This window comes from Zerene cesonia, chromosome 10 (assembly GCF_012273895.1).
Source record: "Zerene cesonia ecotype Mississippi chromosome 10, Zerene_cesonia_1.1, whole genome shotgun sequence".
NCBI classification, from domain to species: Eukaryota; Metazoa; Arthropoda; class Insecta; order Lepidoptera; family Pieridae; genus Zerene; species Zerene cesonia.
Window position 1 is genome coordinate 9006049 of NC_052111.1, and position 20073 is coordinate 9026121.

A 20073-nucleotide genomic window follows, 5' to 3' on the forward strand; every position below is an offset into this window, starting at 1 on the left:
AAGCACTGTATAAGAGCTGGATAGAAAATTTGCATCAGGAATTGAGAGGAAATGAGAGAAAAATTGAGAGGATTGTTGTCGATAACGGATCAATCACAACTTAAGTATTTTACGTACAATTTAAAATTAATATGATATTCTTGTTCCATTTTCCATCGAGAGATATAACGCTAAAGTTTAAATTTAAAAAATAATAGATTTAGGTTTTAATGTGCATACATACTCGTAGATAATAATGATACAGTAACGAAAACTACTAATTAACTGTAGCTTGTTTTAGGTTTACAATTTTACGGATCGCGTTAAAATACTAAAATAAGCTGGATATATCAATAGTTTTGAGTTTTAAATTTAAAAAGAACGTCCAAATAATGTTACAGGTTTTAAAAACTTATACGTACGTACGTACGGAATTTAAAAACAAATACATTAAATATGATTTAAGCGTTTATATGAGATAAATATCATTAGTAAATCGTTAATAATAGATGTTGAGAACAGTAGAAGAGAAGCAAGAACAATTTACCGTTATTCCTCCTTGGTACACGGGAGGTTAGGCTTCTCATGTTAGTCACATGTGAATACATAAATAAGAAAAATAAACTACTGTCATGTCTGAAATGAAATATATATTCACTAGTTCCTTTAGACTCTTGTATTTTTAATTTATTTGACGAAAGATGGTATATTGCATTGAAATTTAAATAAATCGTGATAAGCTAAGCATAATGCTATATCCAAGTTATTTCTTAGATGTTTGAATAGCAGAATATTACTTAGATCGTTAGTTCAACGGCGTGGCAACAAAGAGATAATAATAAATAATAAATATATATTGCACGACTGATTAAATGTACACGTGTACATACTCTTGTAAAAGTCTATACAATTTTAGAACGTCATAATTATAGGTATATTCTATTTTGATTTGTATTTAGCAGTCTCACGTTTCCGATAGTATAAAAATAAAGCAAAATAGAGATAATTCATTTCAGACAGTCCTAACGTCCCGCGCACGCCAGGGGGCGGGCTCACTTTGTCGTCGCGGCGCGCAGGCGCGGGCGCGGCGCCCTCCGACCCGCTGTCGCCCAGGTCCTGCTGCGGGGTCCACGTCGCGTCGGGGGCCACCTACACATTAGGACACAATTATATATTATTATTTAATAACACCGATTCGGAAAAATTGAAAAGTCGCCAAGCGGTTATCCATAAATTATGTCACACGTTAAACGAGGTAGTGTCACCCTTGGGGACCCTATTCACACTATGTCACATATATGTAAAGATAGAAATGTAACATAGTGTGACAAGGGTCAGGACGGCTCAGAAACTTTGTGACGCCACATGATAAGATTTAAAATATGAACTATTCTTCGAAATTTAAATTTAGAGATTCGATCTTACAATCAAAACCGCTTTTTCGCTTTTTTTTTTATGCCTGCTGAAAACCGAAAAAGTGTGACGTCACGTCAGGGGATAGGGCTTCTTAAAATAAAATAATGTGTAACGAGTAGGGGATCAAAAAAAGGCCAAAGTTCGTATGACATAATTTACAGAGACAGACGCCCCCAGAAAAACTCAATGTGACATCGGCTGTATAAAAAATTACCATGGAATTCTAAGATTATGAAGATACATAATTAGGTCACAAGAGATGAATCTACATTATTTATCAAATATTTCTTACATGATGTCTGGACGGCGAGTCTATCCGATGATCGCTGTGTGCGTGGTCACCAGATATACCGGAATCTCCAGATTTATCCGCGGATTGTTCTGAGCGAGGCGACGAGTCGCCCGATATGTCTGCAGACATCTTTACTTCTACGGCAAGTGGCCGAGTTTCTGTAATAGTTAAAGAATTACATGTTTACTTTATGCATTGCAATAAGATTTGTTATGATATTTTGCGCTCTATTTCATCGTTCGATTGAGATTTCAACGCTTTAATTTTTTTATGACGTAAATGATGTGTTCTTGTAATGAAAAATACAACTTAGCTATTTCAGTAGCTAGAAGATTTTTGGATAGCAATAATAATGATTCCCGACAAAGCAACCAGTATTAATAAAGCTGTTTATATCCTACTTAAGTAATTTAAGTTTTCTAGACGTTAGCCATTTAAACATAGCGTGTGTAACCACAGATAATTCTACTAATCAACTTTAATGATTACATTTTACCATTAAGGATTTTTATTGATTAAATTATCCCACATTTAAATTATTTAGTTCGGGTTTGTAACCAACCATAATTGTTTAAAAGAATCTCACCAGCAAGATGAGCATCCAAGCTGGCCAGCTGCCTCCACGCGGCGGCGGGCGAGAAGCGAGGCGCGTTGGGCATCTTTTTGGGCAGTGTGGGGCGCAGGCGCAGAGCGATGCCCAGCGAGCCCTCAGAGCACGAGCCTTCCGACCCGGAGGATAGCGCTGACTCCGATGATACTGGAGACAATGAATTGGTCCCTTAGCCATATGATACCGAAGGAGTAGAAGAAATTCGATTGCCGATATTACTGTTTGGTGGTAGAAAGGTTAGGCGTTGACGCGGGCTCGTCTTGTGATAATATTTTTTTCTGTTCTTTAAATAATTTCTTAATGAAGTATGGTATAAAATGCAGGAATATACACACGATGACAATTACAATGAAAAAATTTATTGAATCATTTTCATATTCGGAAAATTAATGTAATGTGAATAGAATTGGCTTATAATTTAATAGTTAAATCATGAACTTCTCATTGGATAGAATTAAGAAAAAATTGTAGATAGAGTAATAATTTAGTCGAATAACAAAATGCGAATAATGATCAATTTATAAGTATTGGCTTATGCCATTCTTATTACGTAAAAAATAAATATCAAACGGCCCATCTTCTGAATTCTAACATATAACTTTTCATTATAGACATTGGACAATTAATTTTCAATAATTAAGTTTAAATATCAGTTTTCAACTTAAAAATTAAAAACTTTTTGACTGATTTTAAACGCGATTTATTCATTATATAATTAACCCGACGTTTCGAACACTTTACAGTGAGCGTAGTCACGGGGAGACTAGAGTTTTCAACTTACGATTTCTTTTACAGCTTTGTTTCAATCTCTCGTTGAACTTATCCAATTCATCTTCTTCATGGTAGCCCAGGAGTTTCTTCTCGATCAGGTGGAAGTTGCTGAACTCCTCGATGATGGGACTGCCGAGACCCGGGAAGTCTTTCAAATGATCCTGGGTTTCTGTTTGCTTGCTTTCTATCATGCCGAAGTAGAAATGCTTCGAAGGTGCTTTTTGTCTGTTGAAAAACATTATAGATAAAGAGAATGATGTATAAGCTTAGTAAAGGGATATTGAAATAAGCATTTTTTATGTTTTAATAATTATCCTTGCTTTATTTATCTTCGTATGTTTGAATTGAATTATCAAATCTGAAACATTTAAAAGTATTTACTTACTTTTCTTGTGGTTTAGCAAGAGGCTCTTTTATCCTCGTAGGTGAATGTTCGGGCGTAGATTCTTTTCCAGACGCTTGTCCTCTGTCGGGTAAGGTTTTAACATTTTCTTTTCTATCTGTGTTAGATTTCTTTGCATCCGTACATTTCGCTTTATCTTCGACGGTTTTAGTTTTAATCTCATTGATCCGACTCAATGGTCGTCTAACATTACTTGGTTTCCAATCTTTCGAGTTAAGACTAGACTCTTTGACTTGTGTTTTCGTTGGGTTCACTTTCGTTTTATCATTCTGACTAGTTTTGGTACTAACATTACTTTTACTAACTAACTCGTTTCTTATTCTACTCGTTGCCTTCTTGAGTTCCATTTGAAATTCATCTTTTTCTTCATTATTTCTGTGCAATAATGAAGGAAGAGATTTTCTCAAAGGCGACTTGCTATCTAGTTTGTTTGCTGTAATTTGGTCTCCAACAGCTTTCAGCCTACTTTCATGCGTAGTTCTTGGAGATTCACTTTCACTTATCGCGAGCGTATTATCAAATGTTTTTTCTCTTCTCAGAGAAGGTAATTGAAATTCAGTTTTGCTAAATCTCTCGGAATGTCTAAAGTTCCTGTTCAAAAGTGGTGTTTTCCACGCTTCGTTATTTTCGTTTGTTTTTGATGCTTTAGCCCGGCATCCGCTCACTCGATCTGTTTTGTTCCTGTAATCTTGTCTTCCTTGCAACAGCCTTTCTTCTCTCTTTAAAGAAGTAGTTGTCTGTAGCATATCTACATTATCTGGATATTTAAGGTGATCCTTGTCCTTACACGGTGATCTGTATCGTCTCTCGAAAGACGTGTCGGTGAAGTCAAGTGACTTGAAGTCGGTGTACGTACTTCTGTAGGCGGGTTTCGTTTCTAGTTTCAGTGGATTCAGTTTTTTAGTCTCATTTCTTGTACGGAAGAGTCTCAATTTCTTCTGAGGTTCACGTTTTTCATTTCCATCGACGCAATCTGGCGACGATCCTTCACAGTGCTGAAATAAAGTAGAATGGAATCTGTATTCATGCATTTTAATGTCTCGAATTTTTTAGTTTGTGGCAGGCAAGCATTTTTTTTTAGCAACTAAATAAAACATATCTATAAAATTTAAAATGATGAGCCTAAATTACACAATAAATTGAGTTTGCAAATGTTTGAGTATACTTAGTTTAGAGAATTAAAACAAATTATTTTATTAAAGCTATCTTGTAGAGAAATCATGTGCCTACGGTTTATATTTTATAACTTACATCGTTAGCTGGTGGTGGGGGTGCACGGTACTTCTTGCGGAAGTGTTTATTGTTACACCTCGGCCTCTGCTCCTCCTCTCTGAGGTCCGGCTCCGACCCAAACCTCTTGTTTAAGCTTGCTGTAATAAGAACACAACAAAGAAATGAAGAAAAACAATTAGATACCCATATACCCAATCAGGATCACAATGTTAATTAATAATTTTAAAGACAAAAGATTTTATATTTTCTTTGTTTGTTACTATTTAATTGTAAAACTACGCGATAATGAAAATTAGTAATTGCTTTATCATTAGAAAACTACCTAATAATACGGGCTATTTTTATCCTGGTTTAATCCTTGCGAACCCAGTACAAGCAGCTAGTTGGGAATGAGAATTAAGACGTATTCAATAAATCTGGCCGTTTTTTTTTTGGTTTGAAACAAACATCAATGGCATTTCATAAATATAATCGAAATCTTAAAATCCTGTTCATTCGCTAAAGTTGCTTTTATTTTATTCTTTCTTTCTTGTCATTGGGTTACGTCTACTCACAATCACTCCGCCGGATGTCCAGGTTGGTGTGCGAGCGATGCAGCATCTCCCTTTCCGATCGGAACTCGCATTCCGCCCCACCAGCTGACCGCGACCGGTATATATTGGAATGCTGGAAATTTATACAATTAACATATAACATTGTCAAATATGAAATAATATATAAAGAGCAAGTGTGTGTAAAGCAAGTTGAAAATGTATTTATTTTATTTAAAACTTTTAAAGCTCAAACAATCCAACATTTTAAATTACATTATCCAAAATAATTGCAAAATGCACCTCAGGATTTATGTGCTATCAATAGTTTTAATACGGTGCGAAAATTATTAAATGCATGAATTTTAGTTATAAATGCTACTTTTTTATGTATAATAGCTTAATACGTATACTCGTAAGTAACAAGCCAAAGGAAACTAACAAACAACAAATATAATAATAAGAAATAAAAGAGAACAAGAAATGGACTCCTTAAATTGATACACTCTCTGCATATCAACTAGGACTCGAGCATCTTTCACTAATGGGACCGGGTCCCGGAAGCTCTCAGTTAAGTTATTTGCTCATTACTTAAGTGCCTCATTAAGTGAGTACTGAGCCACTTCATTATCTACATTGTCCTTAGATCTGTTTAAACCTAAAAGGCTTTTAAATCAACTTCAGCGCGAGGGCACGATGTTTTCTGCATTTAATGTATTCAGATCTGTAATTTTTCCGCAATAATCATTTTGATTGAAAACTTTTTGATGTGTCTTCCATTACGATGAGTATTTGATTCACTCTAATTATTATGAATTCCGGTAGATGGCGCTATTATAATTCCTGACCCCGCTGGATACAGCTAGTAAGGTATAATTAAATACATTTTTATATAATTAAATATCCTTACCACGTGGCCATGTGGTGTCCTATCCACAGTCATGGAGACGGGTCGGCGGCCGCTGATGGTGCCGCCGGAGTGCAGGATGGCACCATTGTCTGTGCTCCGTAAGCGGGGAGACTCTGTTAGCGATGGGAGCACCTGCAAGTTAACCATTTGGTAATTTACATTATTTCAGGATGACATGGTGGAAGTGGGATGTACTATGATTATGGAATAGCTTTGCGGGACATTTCCATGTGTCTCAGAAGAAATTGGTCCAAATTTGACATTAAATGCGATTCATAGCTTTTTAGTCGACTTTTCGGACATTACAGCTACATGGATAGACAAGCGTTATAGTCAGTCGTGTTCTCTACTCCGTAAGTAATTTAATTAAATCATGCATGCATCAATCAAGTATGAATTGCTTGGAAGAAATTGCTATTGGGCAATAAAGTCACCCTTTGCATCTTATATCCTGTTTTTATCAAAATTTCTGTGTGCCGTAAAGAATAAAAGTAAAAATAAAGAAATACGATTGTCTTTTATTTGAATTAAACCATAAAAGCTTTATCACATCTATCGAAACCTTCTATCTATCTAGTATGAATAAAAATCAATAGCATACTTTAGGTGCGTGTCGCAGCGGCTCGCTCGGCAGCGTGTGGACCCGGCGCGGCCGGCCCTCCGCCGGCTGGCTGCCCGCCTGCCCCATGCTACCCCGATCTGATCATCTGAGAACAAAACATTCATACTATTTACTTAATTATTTTAAGAAGAAAGAAATAGAGAAAATTGTTTATTTAATACCACAAACACAATATTTACAAATTAATAATAAAAATGTGGACTTATAACTAATCGGTAAATTGTAATATATGTATTGTTATTATTTGTATGTATATCTTTAAATACTTGTTTTTATGTATGTGTATACATATTTGGATTAGTTGTATATATCGATTGTGGTACGTTAATAATATATTAGTTATTGCTTTGTGCCATCGCGTTCACGTTAAACTTTTCATTACAAATAGGTTGCCTGGAAGAGTTTGCTCTTGAGCAATAAGGCCATCTTTTAGTGCATATGTGTCGGCATGGTCTTTTTTACAATGACAATTTATTGTTTTTCTTTCGCTGATATATACTATAAAGAATAAATAAGTAAAATAAATGAATAAGTGTGGTGCTGAATAGGGTCACTACTTAGCATGTGCTACGCGTAATGCGCAGCGCTGATTTTTTTCGCCTTTTTGGAGATTTGGCGAAGGTAAAGTGTTAAATATAAACAAAAATGATAATTCACCTATCACAAGATCGGAAATCGATCACAAATAATACGCAATGTTATAGCGTCACCGAACCCTGGTTTCGCCAAGTCAATTCGACGAAACTTATTAAAACGAGTCCCAAAGGTAAGAATTTTCACAATAGTTTATGAAGTAAAACCTATTCATCAATTAACCTAGATCGTAGGTAACATCGTCCACAAACAAATATCAACTCTTTAGTCAATAGGGGGTAGGTTACTAATTTTTTTTTATTTTATTTATAAAAGTAGATTACATACATTTAAAAACATTTATTAATTATGTATAAAAAACGAGTTTTCAATCCTGAAGCTTATCTAGGTGCAGTTAGGTATAATCTGAACGACCTACACCTGTGACTCAGTGATCGTGCGTACGCGCCGCGTGACCTGTCGGGTCGTGGGGTCAAGGCCAGCTATTTGTAAACAAACAGCCGGTTTGTTATTATTAGAATTTCGTTATATATTTACGTGACAATTAACGTTAATCTCTAAATGAGTATATACTACCTAATAACGGATCTATAAAAAAGAAAGAAAAAGTATATACAAACAATTATTAAATACCTAAACCTATAATCGTATTTCATTTTTAATATAATCGCATGAAAAAAAAAGTGAAGTCCCGTGTCCCCCAGTGGGTTATGGGGCAGATGATACTCATCTGTTTCACTGATCGATTTTCTTTATGGACAAGTAGGTGATCAGCCTTCTGTCCTGCCAGACCGAGACATTCTTTTTGTGCGTCTCCACCGGGACTCAAACCCAGGACCCCTCGGTTTACGCTCACTCGTTAACCACTATACCAAGGACGTGGTCTAATCGCACGAAAAGGCACTATTATTTATTACTAGCTGACCCGGCGAACTTCGCAACGCCATTGACCTTTGACCGTATTTTTTATCTTTTAAACCTTCCCTGGACTATTATGAATGCATCAAAACCAAAATTATCAAAATCGGTACAGTCATTCTCAAGTTTAAGCGAGACTAACGAACAGCAATTGATATTTATACATAAGATTATTTATATTATTATTTACCTCCTTCAGCCTGTGTGTCGATCAACTTATCCCAATTGTTTTATTGAGATAATTGTCTGGAAAATACTCCACAAACATCGACGTATCTCAACAGACACTAAATAACATACATCAGATACATTATGCGCGTACGCAAATCACGCCGGTCATTCCTCACCTACTCTACAAAGCTAGAAAACTGTAATTGCTATGATTTTAATGAAAAGTATAGATACATATTATGTATATGTGTAACGAGTTTTGAGTTCTATTCATTAAACGTTTAATGAAGTATTATTACTAGCTTTTCGCCCGCGGCTTCGCCCGTAGAATTCGCGACATGGTAAGGAGTATTTTCTTCGCATTAAAAAGTATGGTTTGTTATTTCCCACGTTTAACTCCATCTTCATACCGAGTTTCATCAAAATCGGTTTGACAATAACGAACTTTCATACAATTTTTCATCCCCTCTTTCAACCTTTTCTACCCTTTTTTCGCGATAAAAAGTATCCTATGTCCTTTCCCCAGTTCAGTTCTATCTTCATAAAAAAATTTATCAAAATCGGTTCAGTGGTTTAGGCGTGAAAGCGTACGAGACAGACAGAGTTACTTTCGCATTTTAATATTAGTAGGGATTTCAATGCTATAAAACTAAAAATTTAAATTTAAGTTCAGTATTATTAAAACTTTCTTACAAAGTTCATTCGGTTTATTATAAGCTTATAGCTAGCACACGGCTTGAACGACAATTGGTTGATTTATAACCAGGAGGTCCAATAAATAAAGATTAATAGCTTATACCGGTTAATTTATAGGGCCCGTTAGGTAGCGGCCTGTGTTTTTGATTGTTATTAGAGACTAAGCGAAACCCTTTGATTCACTCTTCCTTGGGTATATCCTATCGTATCTTACTAATATTATAAACGCGAAAATTTGTAAGTATGGATGTATGTATATATGTATGGATGTTTATACTCTTCACCGGAAAAACTACTGAACCGATTGCAATGGAATTTGGTACGTAGATAGCTGGACAACTGTAATAACACATAGGCAACTTATTATATGAGATACAGACTTACACGGGTGAAAACGCGGGACGCAGCTAGTATGGAAATGAGGAAAAATGGCATTTTTCTCTTCTTTTGAATGTTTTTCACTTTGACCTATTAACTTCGCGATGAAATAGATAAATATTCGTTAATCTCCAATGTCCAAATAACTTCATTAATGCATGATATTAAATTTTAATTTAAGAATCTCCAGACTAATGACTATTACGTATCTTATTAGCAAAGCATTTCGTTAGACATCCACTTTGAGAAAGTTGTGAAATCAAATTTAATCAAACATTTTTGAATGTTTAATCAATTTAATCTATCAGCTTTTGCCGATTGTTATGACTAGGAACCATCGCAAATACGCTGGCTTTCAAATAAAAAAAACTGCATCGTAAGCGCCTAGTTACGTATGTTTGGTAATATGTTCATCGGTTCAGTTACTATTTATTAACAAATCTATAAACATAAATTTACATCTATATACACGAAAATTCCCATAGCGTTTGTTTGTCTAGATAAACATACCTACGAATAACACCTCTCTTAATAGTCGGTCAAGCCGTAATTACGTCGCAATTAAAAACCTGTTGAGTCAATACACGCCACGGTATGGGACTAGTGATATCCACTCATCAAGTATTAGTTGGTCGATTATTATCATAAGAAAGTGTTCATTTCACTTCAGACGAGAAAATGTATCCATAATTGCACTTCAAAGCGATACAACGTTCGATGCGTTTGCGCATGATGACTTATTTAGCTTTCAAAGTCACTTACCTGCTTATACATATATTATATACAGTGTTCATATTGTTTGGGTAATATATTTGTTTGATTTCACATATGAATCATGGTATCCTATATTTAGTTGTATAATAATACATTAACATCTTTTTTTTCGTTGTTTTTCATTATTTTTCTATTCGTAAAAAACTCCTATATAACTTATATTCCCCATACAAACAATAAACAAAACTGAACAATAAATAAATAAAGAAAACATAATTTTGTCCGTCTTCCTGCGTGATGCTCGTCTAAAACATGCATTCCGCCCGCGGCTTCGCCCGCGTTTCAAATGGAAAATAGACAGTTTCAGGATATTCCTCGTCGTCCTCAAGTATTTTCTGCATAAAATTATCCTCCTTCCTCGGTTCTAAATCACATTTCCTCCAAATCAGTTAAGTGTTCTAGGCGTGAAGAAGAGACAGACAGACTTTCGCAATAATAATATTAAGTAGGAGAGCCGCAGGCCTATTTCCTTCTCCTCGCCCTTCCCAGTCCATTCCTTCTTTCCAGTCATCAATCCTTTCCTTATTTATCCCTTACCCCTTAAAAGCGGGCAGCGCATTCTCAGAGGTCTGAGCCTCTGCGAACGTTCATGGGCGGTGGTGATCGTTTACCACCAGGCGAACCACCAGCTCAGTTGCCCGCTATGACATGAAAAAACCAAGTAGGGATCTCAATCCTTTCATATGAAGTTTTTATGAGCTCTAAATCTCACGGGAGGTCTACATAATGTCTATTCGTCACATTAGCATATAACGTAGGAGCCGACATCTAAATACTAGTTACCAACCCTGGTTTGTTTATGTCCGCAGTGGGTGTTCTTGTAGGTGACAAGAGTTGATTAAACGAAGCTGTAAATAGATCAACATATGCCCCTTTGTGTAATTGTATTAGATACGTATAGTTTTGCTGTTAGGATAAAGTTATATTGAATGAAGATAATTTCTTAAGAAGAACAATAATCCTCATAAAAAATAATTAATGGATTCCTTATATTTGAAAAACTGTTGTCTATTTTCTAGTTATAATGTATTATGTAATAGTAATTTTGTGCATTTTTAAATATTAAGCTATCGTTTAATTATCCTATTAAAACAATCCCTCTAAAAACATCACAAATAATAGGACGGCCTCCTTGGTGGATTGGTTATCACGTGAACGTAAAACTGAGGGGTCCTGGGTTCGATTCCTGTTGGGGACGCAAAAAAGTAAATAGCAGACACACAATGCTGATCAGCTAATTGGCCATAGATAAAATCGATCAGTGAAACAGATATATCGTTTGCCCCATATCCCACAAGGGTACACGGGACACACGCTCTAAAACTCCAATCATTTCATATTAACATAACATACACTCAGAAATTTAAAACTTTTTAACGGATTTTAAACGCGATTAACCCGACGTTTCGAACACTTTACGGCAAGCGTGGGCACGGGGAGACTGGGTTAATAATATAATGAATAAATAGCGTTTAAAAGTCCGTTAAAAAGTTTTTAATTTCTAAATACTCGCGTAAAATCAAACACAAGAAAATACTCTTCGTAATTTTCAGCATATTCTTCGTAATTTATTATATAACATCGGTACACGACAAGTATATTTTATAAGTTTTAAGGCTTTATAACATAAGACAAAGCAAGCGTTCAGCGACTAATAAACGCGCAATCCCGTCTCAGCCGGCGGCAATCATTACCATTGGAGCCATACAACTGGCGCTTAGGTTTTCTATCGATTTCTTATTCAAATTTTCATTTAAATTTAAATCAATTGAATTTGAATGAAAAATTCTAATTTTTCTATGTTTTGTTTTGATTGAAATCTCAGAATTTTCGATATCTTTTCTTGTTTTCTATAACTAATATATAATATATTAATATATATAATTACGAGTATAATCTAAATGCTATATATATATATATATATATATATATATATATATATATTGTATAATCCTCATATATTATATAATCATCATATTAATATTTTATGTAATCGCAAATCAAATGTTTGATAACCACAGATAGTAACCACTAACCAATAACCAACAATTAAATGACATAAAGTAGCTTTTTAAAAAATGTAAACCACGATAACTACGAAGATCCCCCATCAGCTATTAATTTCTCCACCTTAACAAACTCTACTTGTACGTCCGTATAAGGTCCGCAAAGCATCCGAACAACACGAGAGTCTATGATGGTCATTCAGAACCGTAAACTTCTATGCTTCAATAGCAAAACGCACTGCACTCAGCTAAGCTGCCCCAGCCGCTAGCTACCCAGCGCCAAAGCAACTGTTCACAGTTAGCTGGAAGCATGGACGCGGAAAATTATTCGCTCAACGCTTCCGTGCCGCGATCTCGATCGTCACTATATTGCGATTTAATAGCCAGTGATTGCAATCAATATGCTCGCTGTTTATTATAGTTTAGTGAGCGGCTGGTATTTGAGCAGGAAACATCTGGATGCTTCGTCCGATAAGAAGTGGGTCACGTTAGGATCATGTGGACTTGTATCGTGAGATAGGACTGATTTGATTCGTCTGACTTCTAGTCTATATTATCTACTAGCTGCGACCCGCGGTTTCACCCGCGCAAGTCCTTATCCCGTAGGAATATCGGGATAAAAAGTTGCCTATGTGTTATTCCAGTTGTCCATCTGTCTACGTACCAAATTTTATTGCAATCGGTTCAGTAGTTTTTGCGTCAAAGAGCAACAAACACACAAACACACACACACACACATCCTTACAAACTTTCGCATTTATAAAACGAGAAATTAGGACATATTATCGTTAGGTAACGAGTGACCTAGGAGAGGTCTAGTGCAGAACTAGATTACATAGCAATAAGAACCGTAAACGATCTTTACAGTTAGGTCTCGAGGTAACAATGCTAGAACATCCCTTACTTTCGTATTCATTGATTCCACGTTATTGTCAACTATTAAGATTCTATTTAGATAACTGATGATGAGATCTTGATAACACAATCAGGAATTATGAATATATTTAGATGTTTTTGATTATTTATTTTACTCAGTATAGATGTGACGATATTGTTATAACGATTGCATGAATAATTATTTATCTTAATATATTAAAATCCAGTGTCAATATGTATGTTCCCAATGAACACCAACTCAATCGATTTTGATGATATTTGGCATTTATGTGTAATTTGGTCCATCTTAAGATATAGGATAGTATTTATTTCGATTAATAGTATTTATTTCGATTAATTATCCCAATAATTTATGATTTTGATATTTTTAATTATTACTCAACCACAGCAACGTGTGGCCGGGTATGTTAGTAATATGTCTCTATAATAATATATCGTGTTTCTATATAGATATAGATAGGCTCACTATAACAGCTCATTTCATTCGTTGAAGTCGAAAGAATTACCTACAACAATTATTTTGAAACAAAATTCAACATCTTATAGATAAATGTAGTCTTAAATTATAAACTTAGTTTTAGAATATTTCGAATAAAAATGCATTAACGCAGATATTATATTTTAACTTAGTTTTGCAGGTATTTACAATGGTGAATCAGAATTTTTCAACTGTTTACTTATTTTATCACAAATTTAGACGGCGCTGTCTTTACCGCATGTATTCTTTACTAGCGGTCCTCCACGGCTTCGCTCGTGGTACATACATAGCCTATAGCCTTCCTTAATAAATGGGCTATCTAAGACTGAATTAATTTTTCAAATCGGACCAGTAGTTCCTGAGATTAGTGCGTTGAAACAAACCCTTCAGTTTTATAATGTTAGTATAGATTTATTTCCATGCGTGTTTACAGTCGACGTGATTGAGTCAGTGTGTCGGAGTCGTGTCGTTACCGTTAGTGTAAAAACATCGATACGATAAGGTCAGCTGAGCAATATCAATACCATACTAGGATGTTTGGATGATTTGTTACTAACCATTTATATATGCATTATTTAACAGATATAAATTTCTGATTGATTTTGCCTAATATGGCTTTTTGGCGTTTGATTTATGTAGTTATTTCAATGGCACATTTTCAAACAAAAAACATGAGTATGGTTTAAAGCAAGTTGAACATTGCAACTTTATAAATATATTTGTAACCAATATAACATTAAAATTATTCTCGTAATATTTTTCTAAGGTGTTGCAAAATACCACTTTAATGCTTAATTTATTTGACATTCTATTTTGTTTCAATCAGTAAGATATGTATTTAGTTTTAAATATACTAAAAAGGCTAGTAAATAAAAATATACTCATTAATTTCGTGAGCATATGTAGTATGAAAAAATACCCTAATTGAACTGATTTTTCAATGTATCTAGCCATAGCATACTACTAACCCAGCTGGAAGTGATAAAGGAAATCATCGTGAGGGAATCGGCATGCCCAAGACCATATACAACACAAATGTAGATCGATAATGATGTTTAATCTATACTAATGTTATACAGCTGAAGAGTTTGTTTGAGGCACTAATCTCAGGAACTACTGGTTCAAATTGAAAATTTTTTTGAGGATGGCTATAGGCTATATATGTAGCTCCAGCGAAGCCGGGGCGGTCCGCTAGTTAGTTATATAATGACAAAGAAGACAACTGAACATTACGCAATCAAAAGATAAGCTGGTAAATACAGTAACAGTGATATATAAAACATACATAGCTCATAAAAGCGCAGCGCGATCTATTAAATCTTTTCCTAGGATTGTCAATTGTTTTTAGATGAGGTGGGAAAGTAACTTGCAGACGGAGTTTTAACTGATTCTAGTGCGATTAGTAGATAAATATAGTGCTACTGGGAAACAGGTGAATAAAGGCAAAGAATGTCAGACAAATAACAATACAAATAGCTTATACAGGAATAGTTTTCTGTGATTAACTCACGTCAGATATCGTCCGAAAAATGAGTTCCATATATATGTTTCTAGATTTTTCGATTTAGGGCCACTTATGTCGCCTTCTCATAGGAGGCCTGTGTCCCAGCAATAGGAACATATGGGGTGATGATGATGATGTCGCCTTCTGTATTCACCTTCAAAGATGTGATATGGAAAAGTGATACTTTGACTATCTTCAGCCATGGCCAATTTCTATGAGGACTAGTCAATATTACAGGATATCCTATCCTACTAATATTATAAATGCGAAACTTTGTAAGCAAAAACTACTGAACCGATTGCAATGAATTTGGTCCGTAGACAGCTGGACAACTGGATTAAAATATAGGCAACTTTGTAAGTCGATATTCCTAAGGGATACGGACTTACGCGGGTGAAAACGCGGGGCGCAGCTAGTATTAATATATTCTGTAATATTGGCAACATATAGAGTAAAAGTGCACCTATTTCATCACTCTCATGGTTTATTGGGAAACCGGTACGACTGCAGAGAGATCAGGACCGACGCCTTAACGGGCTCTTCAAGGCACTAGGGTTTTATGGGATTAGGTATGGACTATGAAAGGTAAAATAGCTTGATGAAAGCGGTTTACTAATAGTAAGGTTGACTAAGAGGATTGGGTTATTTGAGTCTCTTAGAGTTAATCGTTTGGTTAGTTTATATGTTCTGAGTTCTCTCTAATTACATTGAAACTGCTTTTAAGAATGTATCTCATAAATATGTTATTATCCTACTACCACTAAGTCGCGACAGTTTGTATGGATGGATGGATATTTGTTACTCATTCACGCAGAAACTGCTATGTGTGTATGAAAATTGGTACAGAGATAGATTATAGTCTAAATTAACACATACGCTACTTTTTAGCCGGGTACCACGCGAGTGACGCGGCGGTTTGCAGCTCGTTAGTACATACAAGTATTAGTAGACATTTTAATTAGTTAAAAGCATAACAGTTTAATAAGAGAAATATGTAAAATGAAATGTCAGCCCCTTTAACTACAATGAAATAAATTATTAAAATTAATGAAATTTGATACTTTTAATATTCTAGCTACAATGTGGACAATAAATACATGATCTACAAACAAACACACACTTTCTCTATTAAATTCTCACATTATAGTAAATTTACATATCATATCATCTTCCGTAATAATCAGAGCGTGTAGGTACCCTCAAATTCGTAACTCGGTTAACTCACAGACCCACAAACACGTGTTATTATGTTAATTTTGTGATAGTATAAAGCGTTATACCAGTCATCCAATAGATGGTAGTATAGAGGCAGAAGGCAAATGTCCTCAGTCCAGTACAATTGAAATTATAAAAACCTCGCTACTAATTGAGAACCTTTGCAGACCTTGGGAACGTCAGTCACAAAATTTTCTATATCACGACATCACGTGTAGGGCTGGACCAATTTCGCAAACTTTTTTTGCGTGTTACGTCGGTCAGGATAACTTTAAATAAGCCTGGCAATTGAACACATAGTTACAGATATTGAAATAAAAACAAAGAAAATATGAAAGTAAGGTTTAGTTTTTATATTAAATCAAGTATTGGAGCTCAAACTGGTTTTACTCAAATTTTAATTAATCTGTGTATTGTTGTTTTAAAATAATAACCGTAGTCTATTCATCATCATCATCAGCTCATATATGTTCCCACTGCTGGGACAAAGCCCTCTTCTGAGGGTTTCAAGCCATAATCCATATCCACAGTCTAGTACAATAGTCTATATTTAATTAACTAAAATGAAAGTTTTCATGTATGGCAAATATTTAATCCGCTAGAACCATTCACACTTAACAAACACACTAACATACATTTAAATTAGGCCCTACAAACACGTTAAATACCTAAACCTTTAAGTGCAAGACTTTATTACTTATGTAAGCAATGAGCGGATACATAAATTGTTCAACCTACATACTCTAATAAGTTAAAATGCTTTGGCAAACCTCCGGACCGGTCCTATTAAAAAGTCTTGTGACACACAAACCTACAGGCTTATTCTAATAATATTGTTAATCTGAAGGTTTGTATGGATGAAGGTATAGGTATTGTGAGGCAAAAACAACGGAACCAATTTGGATAAAACTTTGTATATAGACAGATTATATCATATACACTGCTATGATAAGAGGTCAACAATAACTGGTCGATTCATTTTGGTCTTTAAAACGAAACGAGTCGTGAGTCAATATGTAATGTCAGTATTGAAATACTATTATTTGTCTAGAACCACTTTTATTTGTGTACAAATAGAAACGTGAGACGACGGTCAGTGTGTCAGTATTCAAAATAAACCCTACTCAAACTCAAACAATATTCAAATTTAAAAAATAATTCATTAATGATATTCTTTCCACAAGATCATTGTATCATACTCCTTAAAATTATGTCATTAAAGCGAGTTAAATGGTATTTAATTATGGTAAATTTAACACAACACAATCTTCAAACTCAAACATTACGAGTTTATAATCAAAGCACTTTATTAATAAGATAGGAGATATAATAAATGTTGAACAAATTTTTTCTAATTACTGTCTAATTACACGAAAGTGAAAATGTATATAATATATTTAAATCCGTAAATATTTACACAGCGAAAATTATTTTTGTTTACGTATACGTTTGGAGGTTAATCTTCTTATTAAAAAATATAAATGTAAAGTATTTAATTAGTGTTCGCACTAAAACAATATATTAGTAATCTATCCATTTTGTCTTCTGGTAAACGCGAGTTCAAATAAATTCTTAAAAGATCTTTTCAGTTTATTAAACTGACGAGTGTACGTTTTATAGAAAAGAATAATTCGACATAATTATTATTACATTGAGAAGTGTAAAATAACCTAAAATAACCTATCTCTTCTTATTTTATAAATCCGATTGTGCATATTATGTTTGTTGTGTACTCACGTTAATACGATTAAATCGATTTTGGTAGTGACGTAGAGATAGCTACTTTTTGACACAAGAATACAAGAACATAAGTTTTTTTTTCTACAACCTTTTTTCTATTGTATATACAAACACTAAGTGAATAAAAAGCTAATGCAACAATAAATAATTACAAATAGGTAATAAACAATATCAAATTGAATAGAAACTCACGTTGTATAGATAAAATGAGCCACGTTTTCATAAATATACAAGATCTTAAATGAATTCAACCGATGAATGATTAACATCCTGCACAATGGAGATGTGTGTTCAACAGAGGGCTAACGGACATCCTAAACAGGCCTGGAGTAATTAATAATGCAATAATTGCGTTGAAACATAATTACCGACTGGAAATAGGATGTGAAAACGACACAGCTTTTCTCTACGCGAATGGAAACTGACCATTACGTATTTAAGATGCGTTTAACGAGTTGTGATGACGTCATTAAAATAGCTATTTTACATATATTTCAGCTGTAGTAGTTGCAGTACCTTAATATTACAAACATGTGGTTCTGTTAGTGGTTTGGCAATGGTAAAGAGGGGGGAGTATATCCTACCGTCCTACCAATATCATAAATGCGAAAGTTTGTAAGGATGTGTGTGCGTTTGTTGCTCTTTCACGCAAAAACTACTGAACCGATTACGATGAAATTTGGTACGTAGATAGCTGGACAACTGGAATAACATAGAAGCAACTTTTTATTCCGATATTCCTACGGGATACAGACTTACGCGGGTAAAACCGCGGGGCGCAGCTAGTTAATTTAAATAGCAAAGCTTTTATTATATATACCATACCATACCATGCCTTTTCGTCTTCGCCTGCAATAAAAGGAAATACGATGAGCTCGATACTCCTCCAGACCCCACTTTCCAAATCTCAAGCAATTACACACGGCTTGTGGCAACCCCACAGGAATTCGTTCGTTGCGTGTTGCCAGTAAATTGGTAGCGTGTTGAGGAATGTTGTGTCATTTGTCTAATACATTATAATCTGTGACGCATCAATTATCGGTAATTAGCGCCTGATTTATCGATTGACAAACGGTTATTGCTGAATGTGCCCAGTTTTGTCAGTCGATATATTTAATGCCCGTTCTCACATACACACGAATACGCAAACCTACAATGTTGGACGACATCTCCCAACCTTTTCATACAAGTCAGGGAGCCGGGTAAAGGAGAGGAAAGTGAGGTATTTTTGATGTTTGTATTTGCTTATGATAATCATTACAAGCGAGATTGGTCGAGGCAAATTTACTTCCATAATAGGTATCTTCAAATTCATAAAATTTGTATTATTTTCGTGTTTTTTTTTTATCCGAGGCATTAATACAAGTGGACATCTATTATGCTTTATATTATGACTTATGAAATTTTGCCTTTCAATATTGAATCAAAACATTTTTAGTAATTTCAACTTATATCTAATAACTTTAAGGGTTGAATTGAAATTGACGAACCTCTCACTTTCGAATGAGTACTTGGTATGACTGAATTGCTATCGGATATCTATCCAACACGAACGAAGTTGGGGGTCACCAGCTAGTAAATTTCTTAATGGTTTACTATAAAATCCGGTCAAATCATTAAACTACCATTAATCTGTATTACAATTGAGATATAATCGTAATGCGTTCAATAAAACCTAACTCTTTGTTCAAATTGTTAGATAATATCTTTCTATAGTTCAAGGTGGAACTCAATATGAAAATCAGATTGATTGGTATGTTATTTCACTGGTTATAAATCATAATCTCCTCCCAAATTCTTATACTATAATGTTTCATTATAAATAAATTGCATTAGTATTTAATTGCGAACTTATAAAAAAATTCAAAATTCAAAATTGTTTATTTGGAACGAAATTACATAGTGTACTTAAACCAAAATTAACGATGACACCCAT

The 20073-nt window shown here is 34.5% G+C and overlaps 1 protein-coding gene across 4 annotated transcripts in view; it reads right to left on the reverse strand.

Moving 5' to 3' along the window:
• The window catches only part of LOC119829270, a 90648-nt gene that overhangs the window by 27772 nt on the left and 42803 nt on the right, over positions 1 to 20073 (reverse strand). For all 4 annotated transcript variants that reach the window (XM_038351696.1, XM_038351694.1, XM_038351695.1 and 1 more), the window contains 9 exons: positions 6746 to 6851; positions 6145 to 6276; positions 5259 to 5370; positions 4723 to 4841; positions 3454 to 4466; positions 3079 to 3293; positions 2274 to 2444; positions 1688 to 1845; positions 1036 to 1128 (listed from right to left, as the gene is read on the reverse strand). In XM_038351696.1, the coding sequence (XP_038207624.1) occupies positions 1036 to 1128; positions 1688 to 1845; positions 2274 to 2444; positions 3079 to 3293; positions 3454 to 4466; positions 4723 to 4841; positions 5259 to 5370; positions 6145 to 6276; positions 6746 to 6832 (2100 nt within the window). In that variant the 5' untranslated portion in view covers positions 6833 to 6851. The remainder of the gene's footprint in view (positions 1 to 1035; positions 1129 to 1687; positions 1846 to 2273; positions 2445 to 3078; positions 3294 to 3453; positions 4467 to 4722; positions 4842 to 5258; positions 5371 to 6144; positions 6277 to 6745; positions 6852 to 20073) is intronic.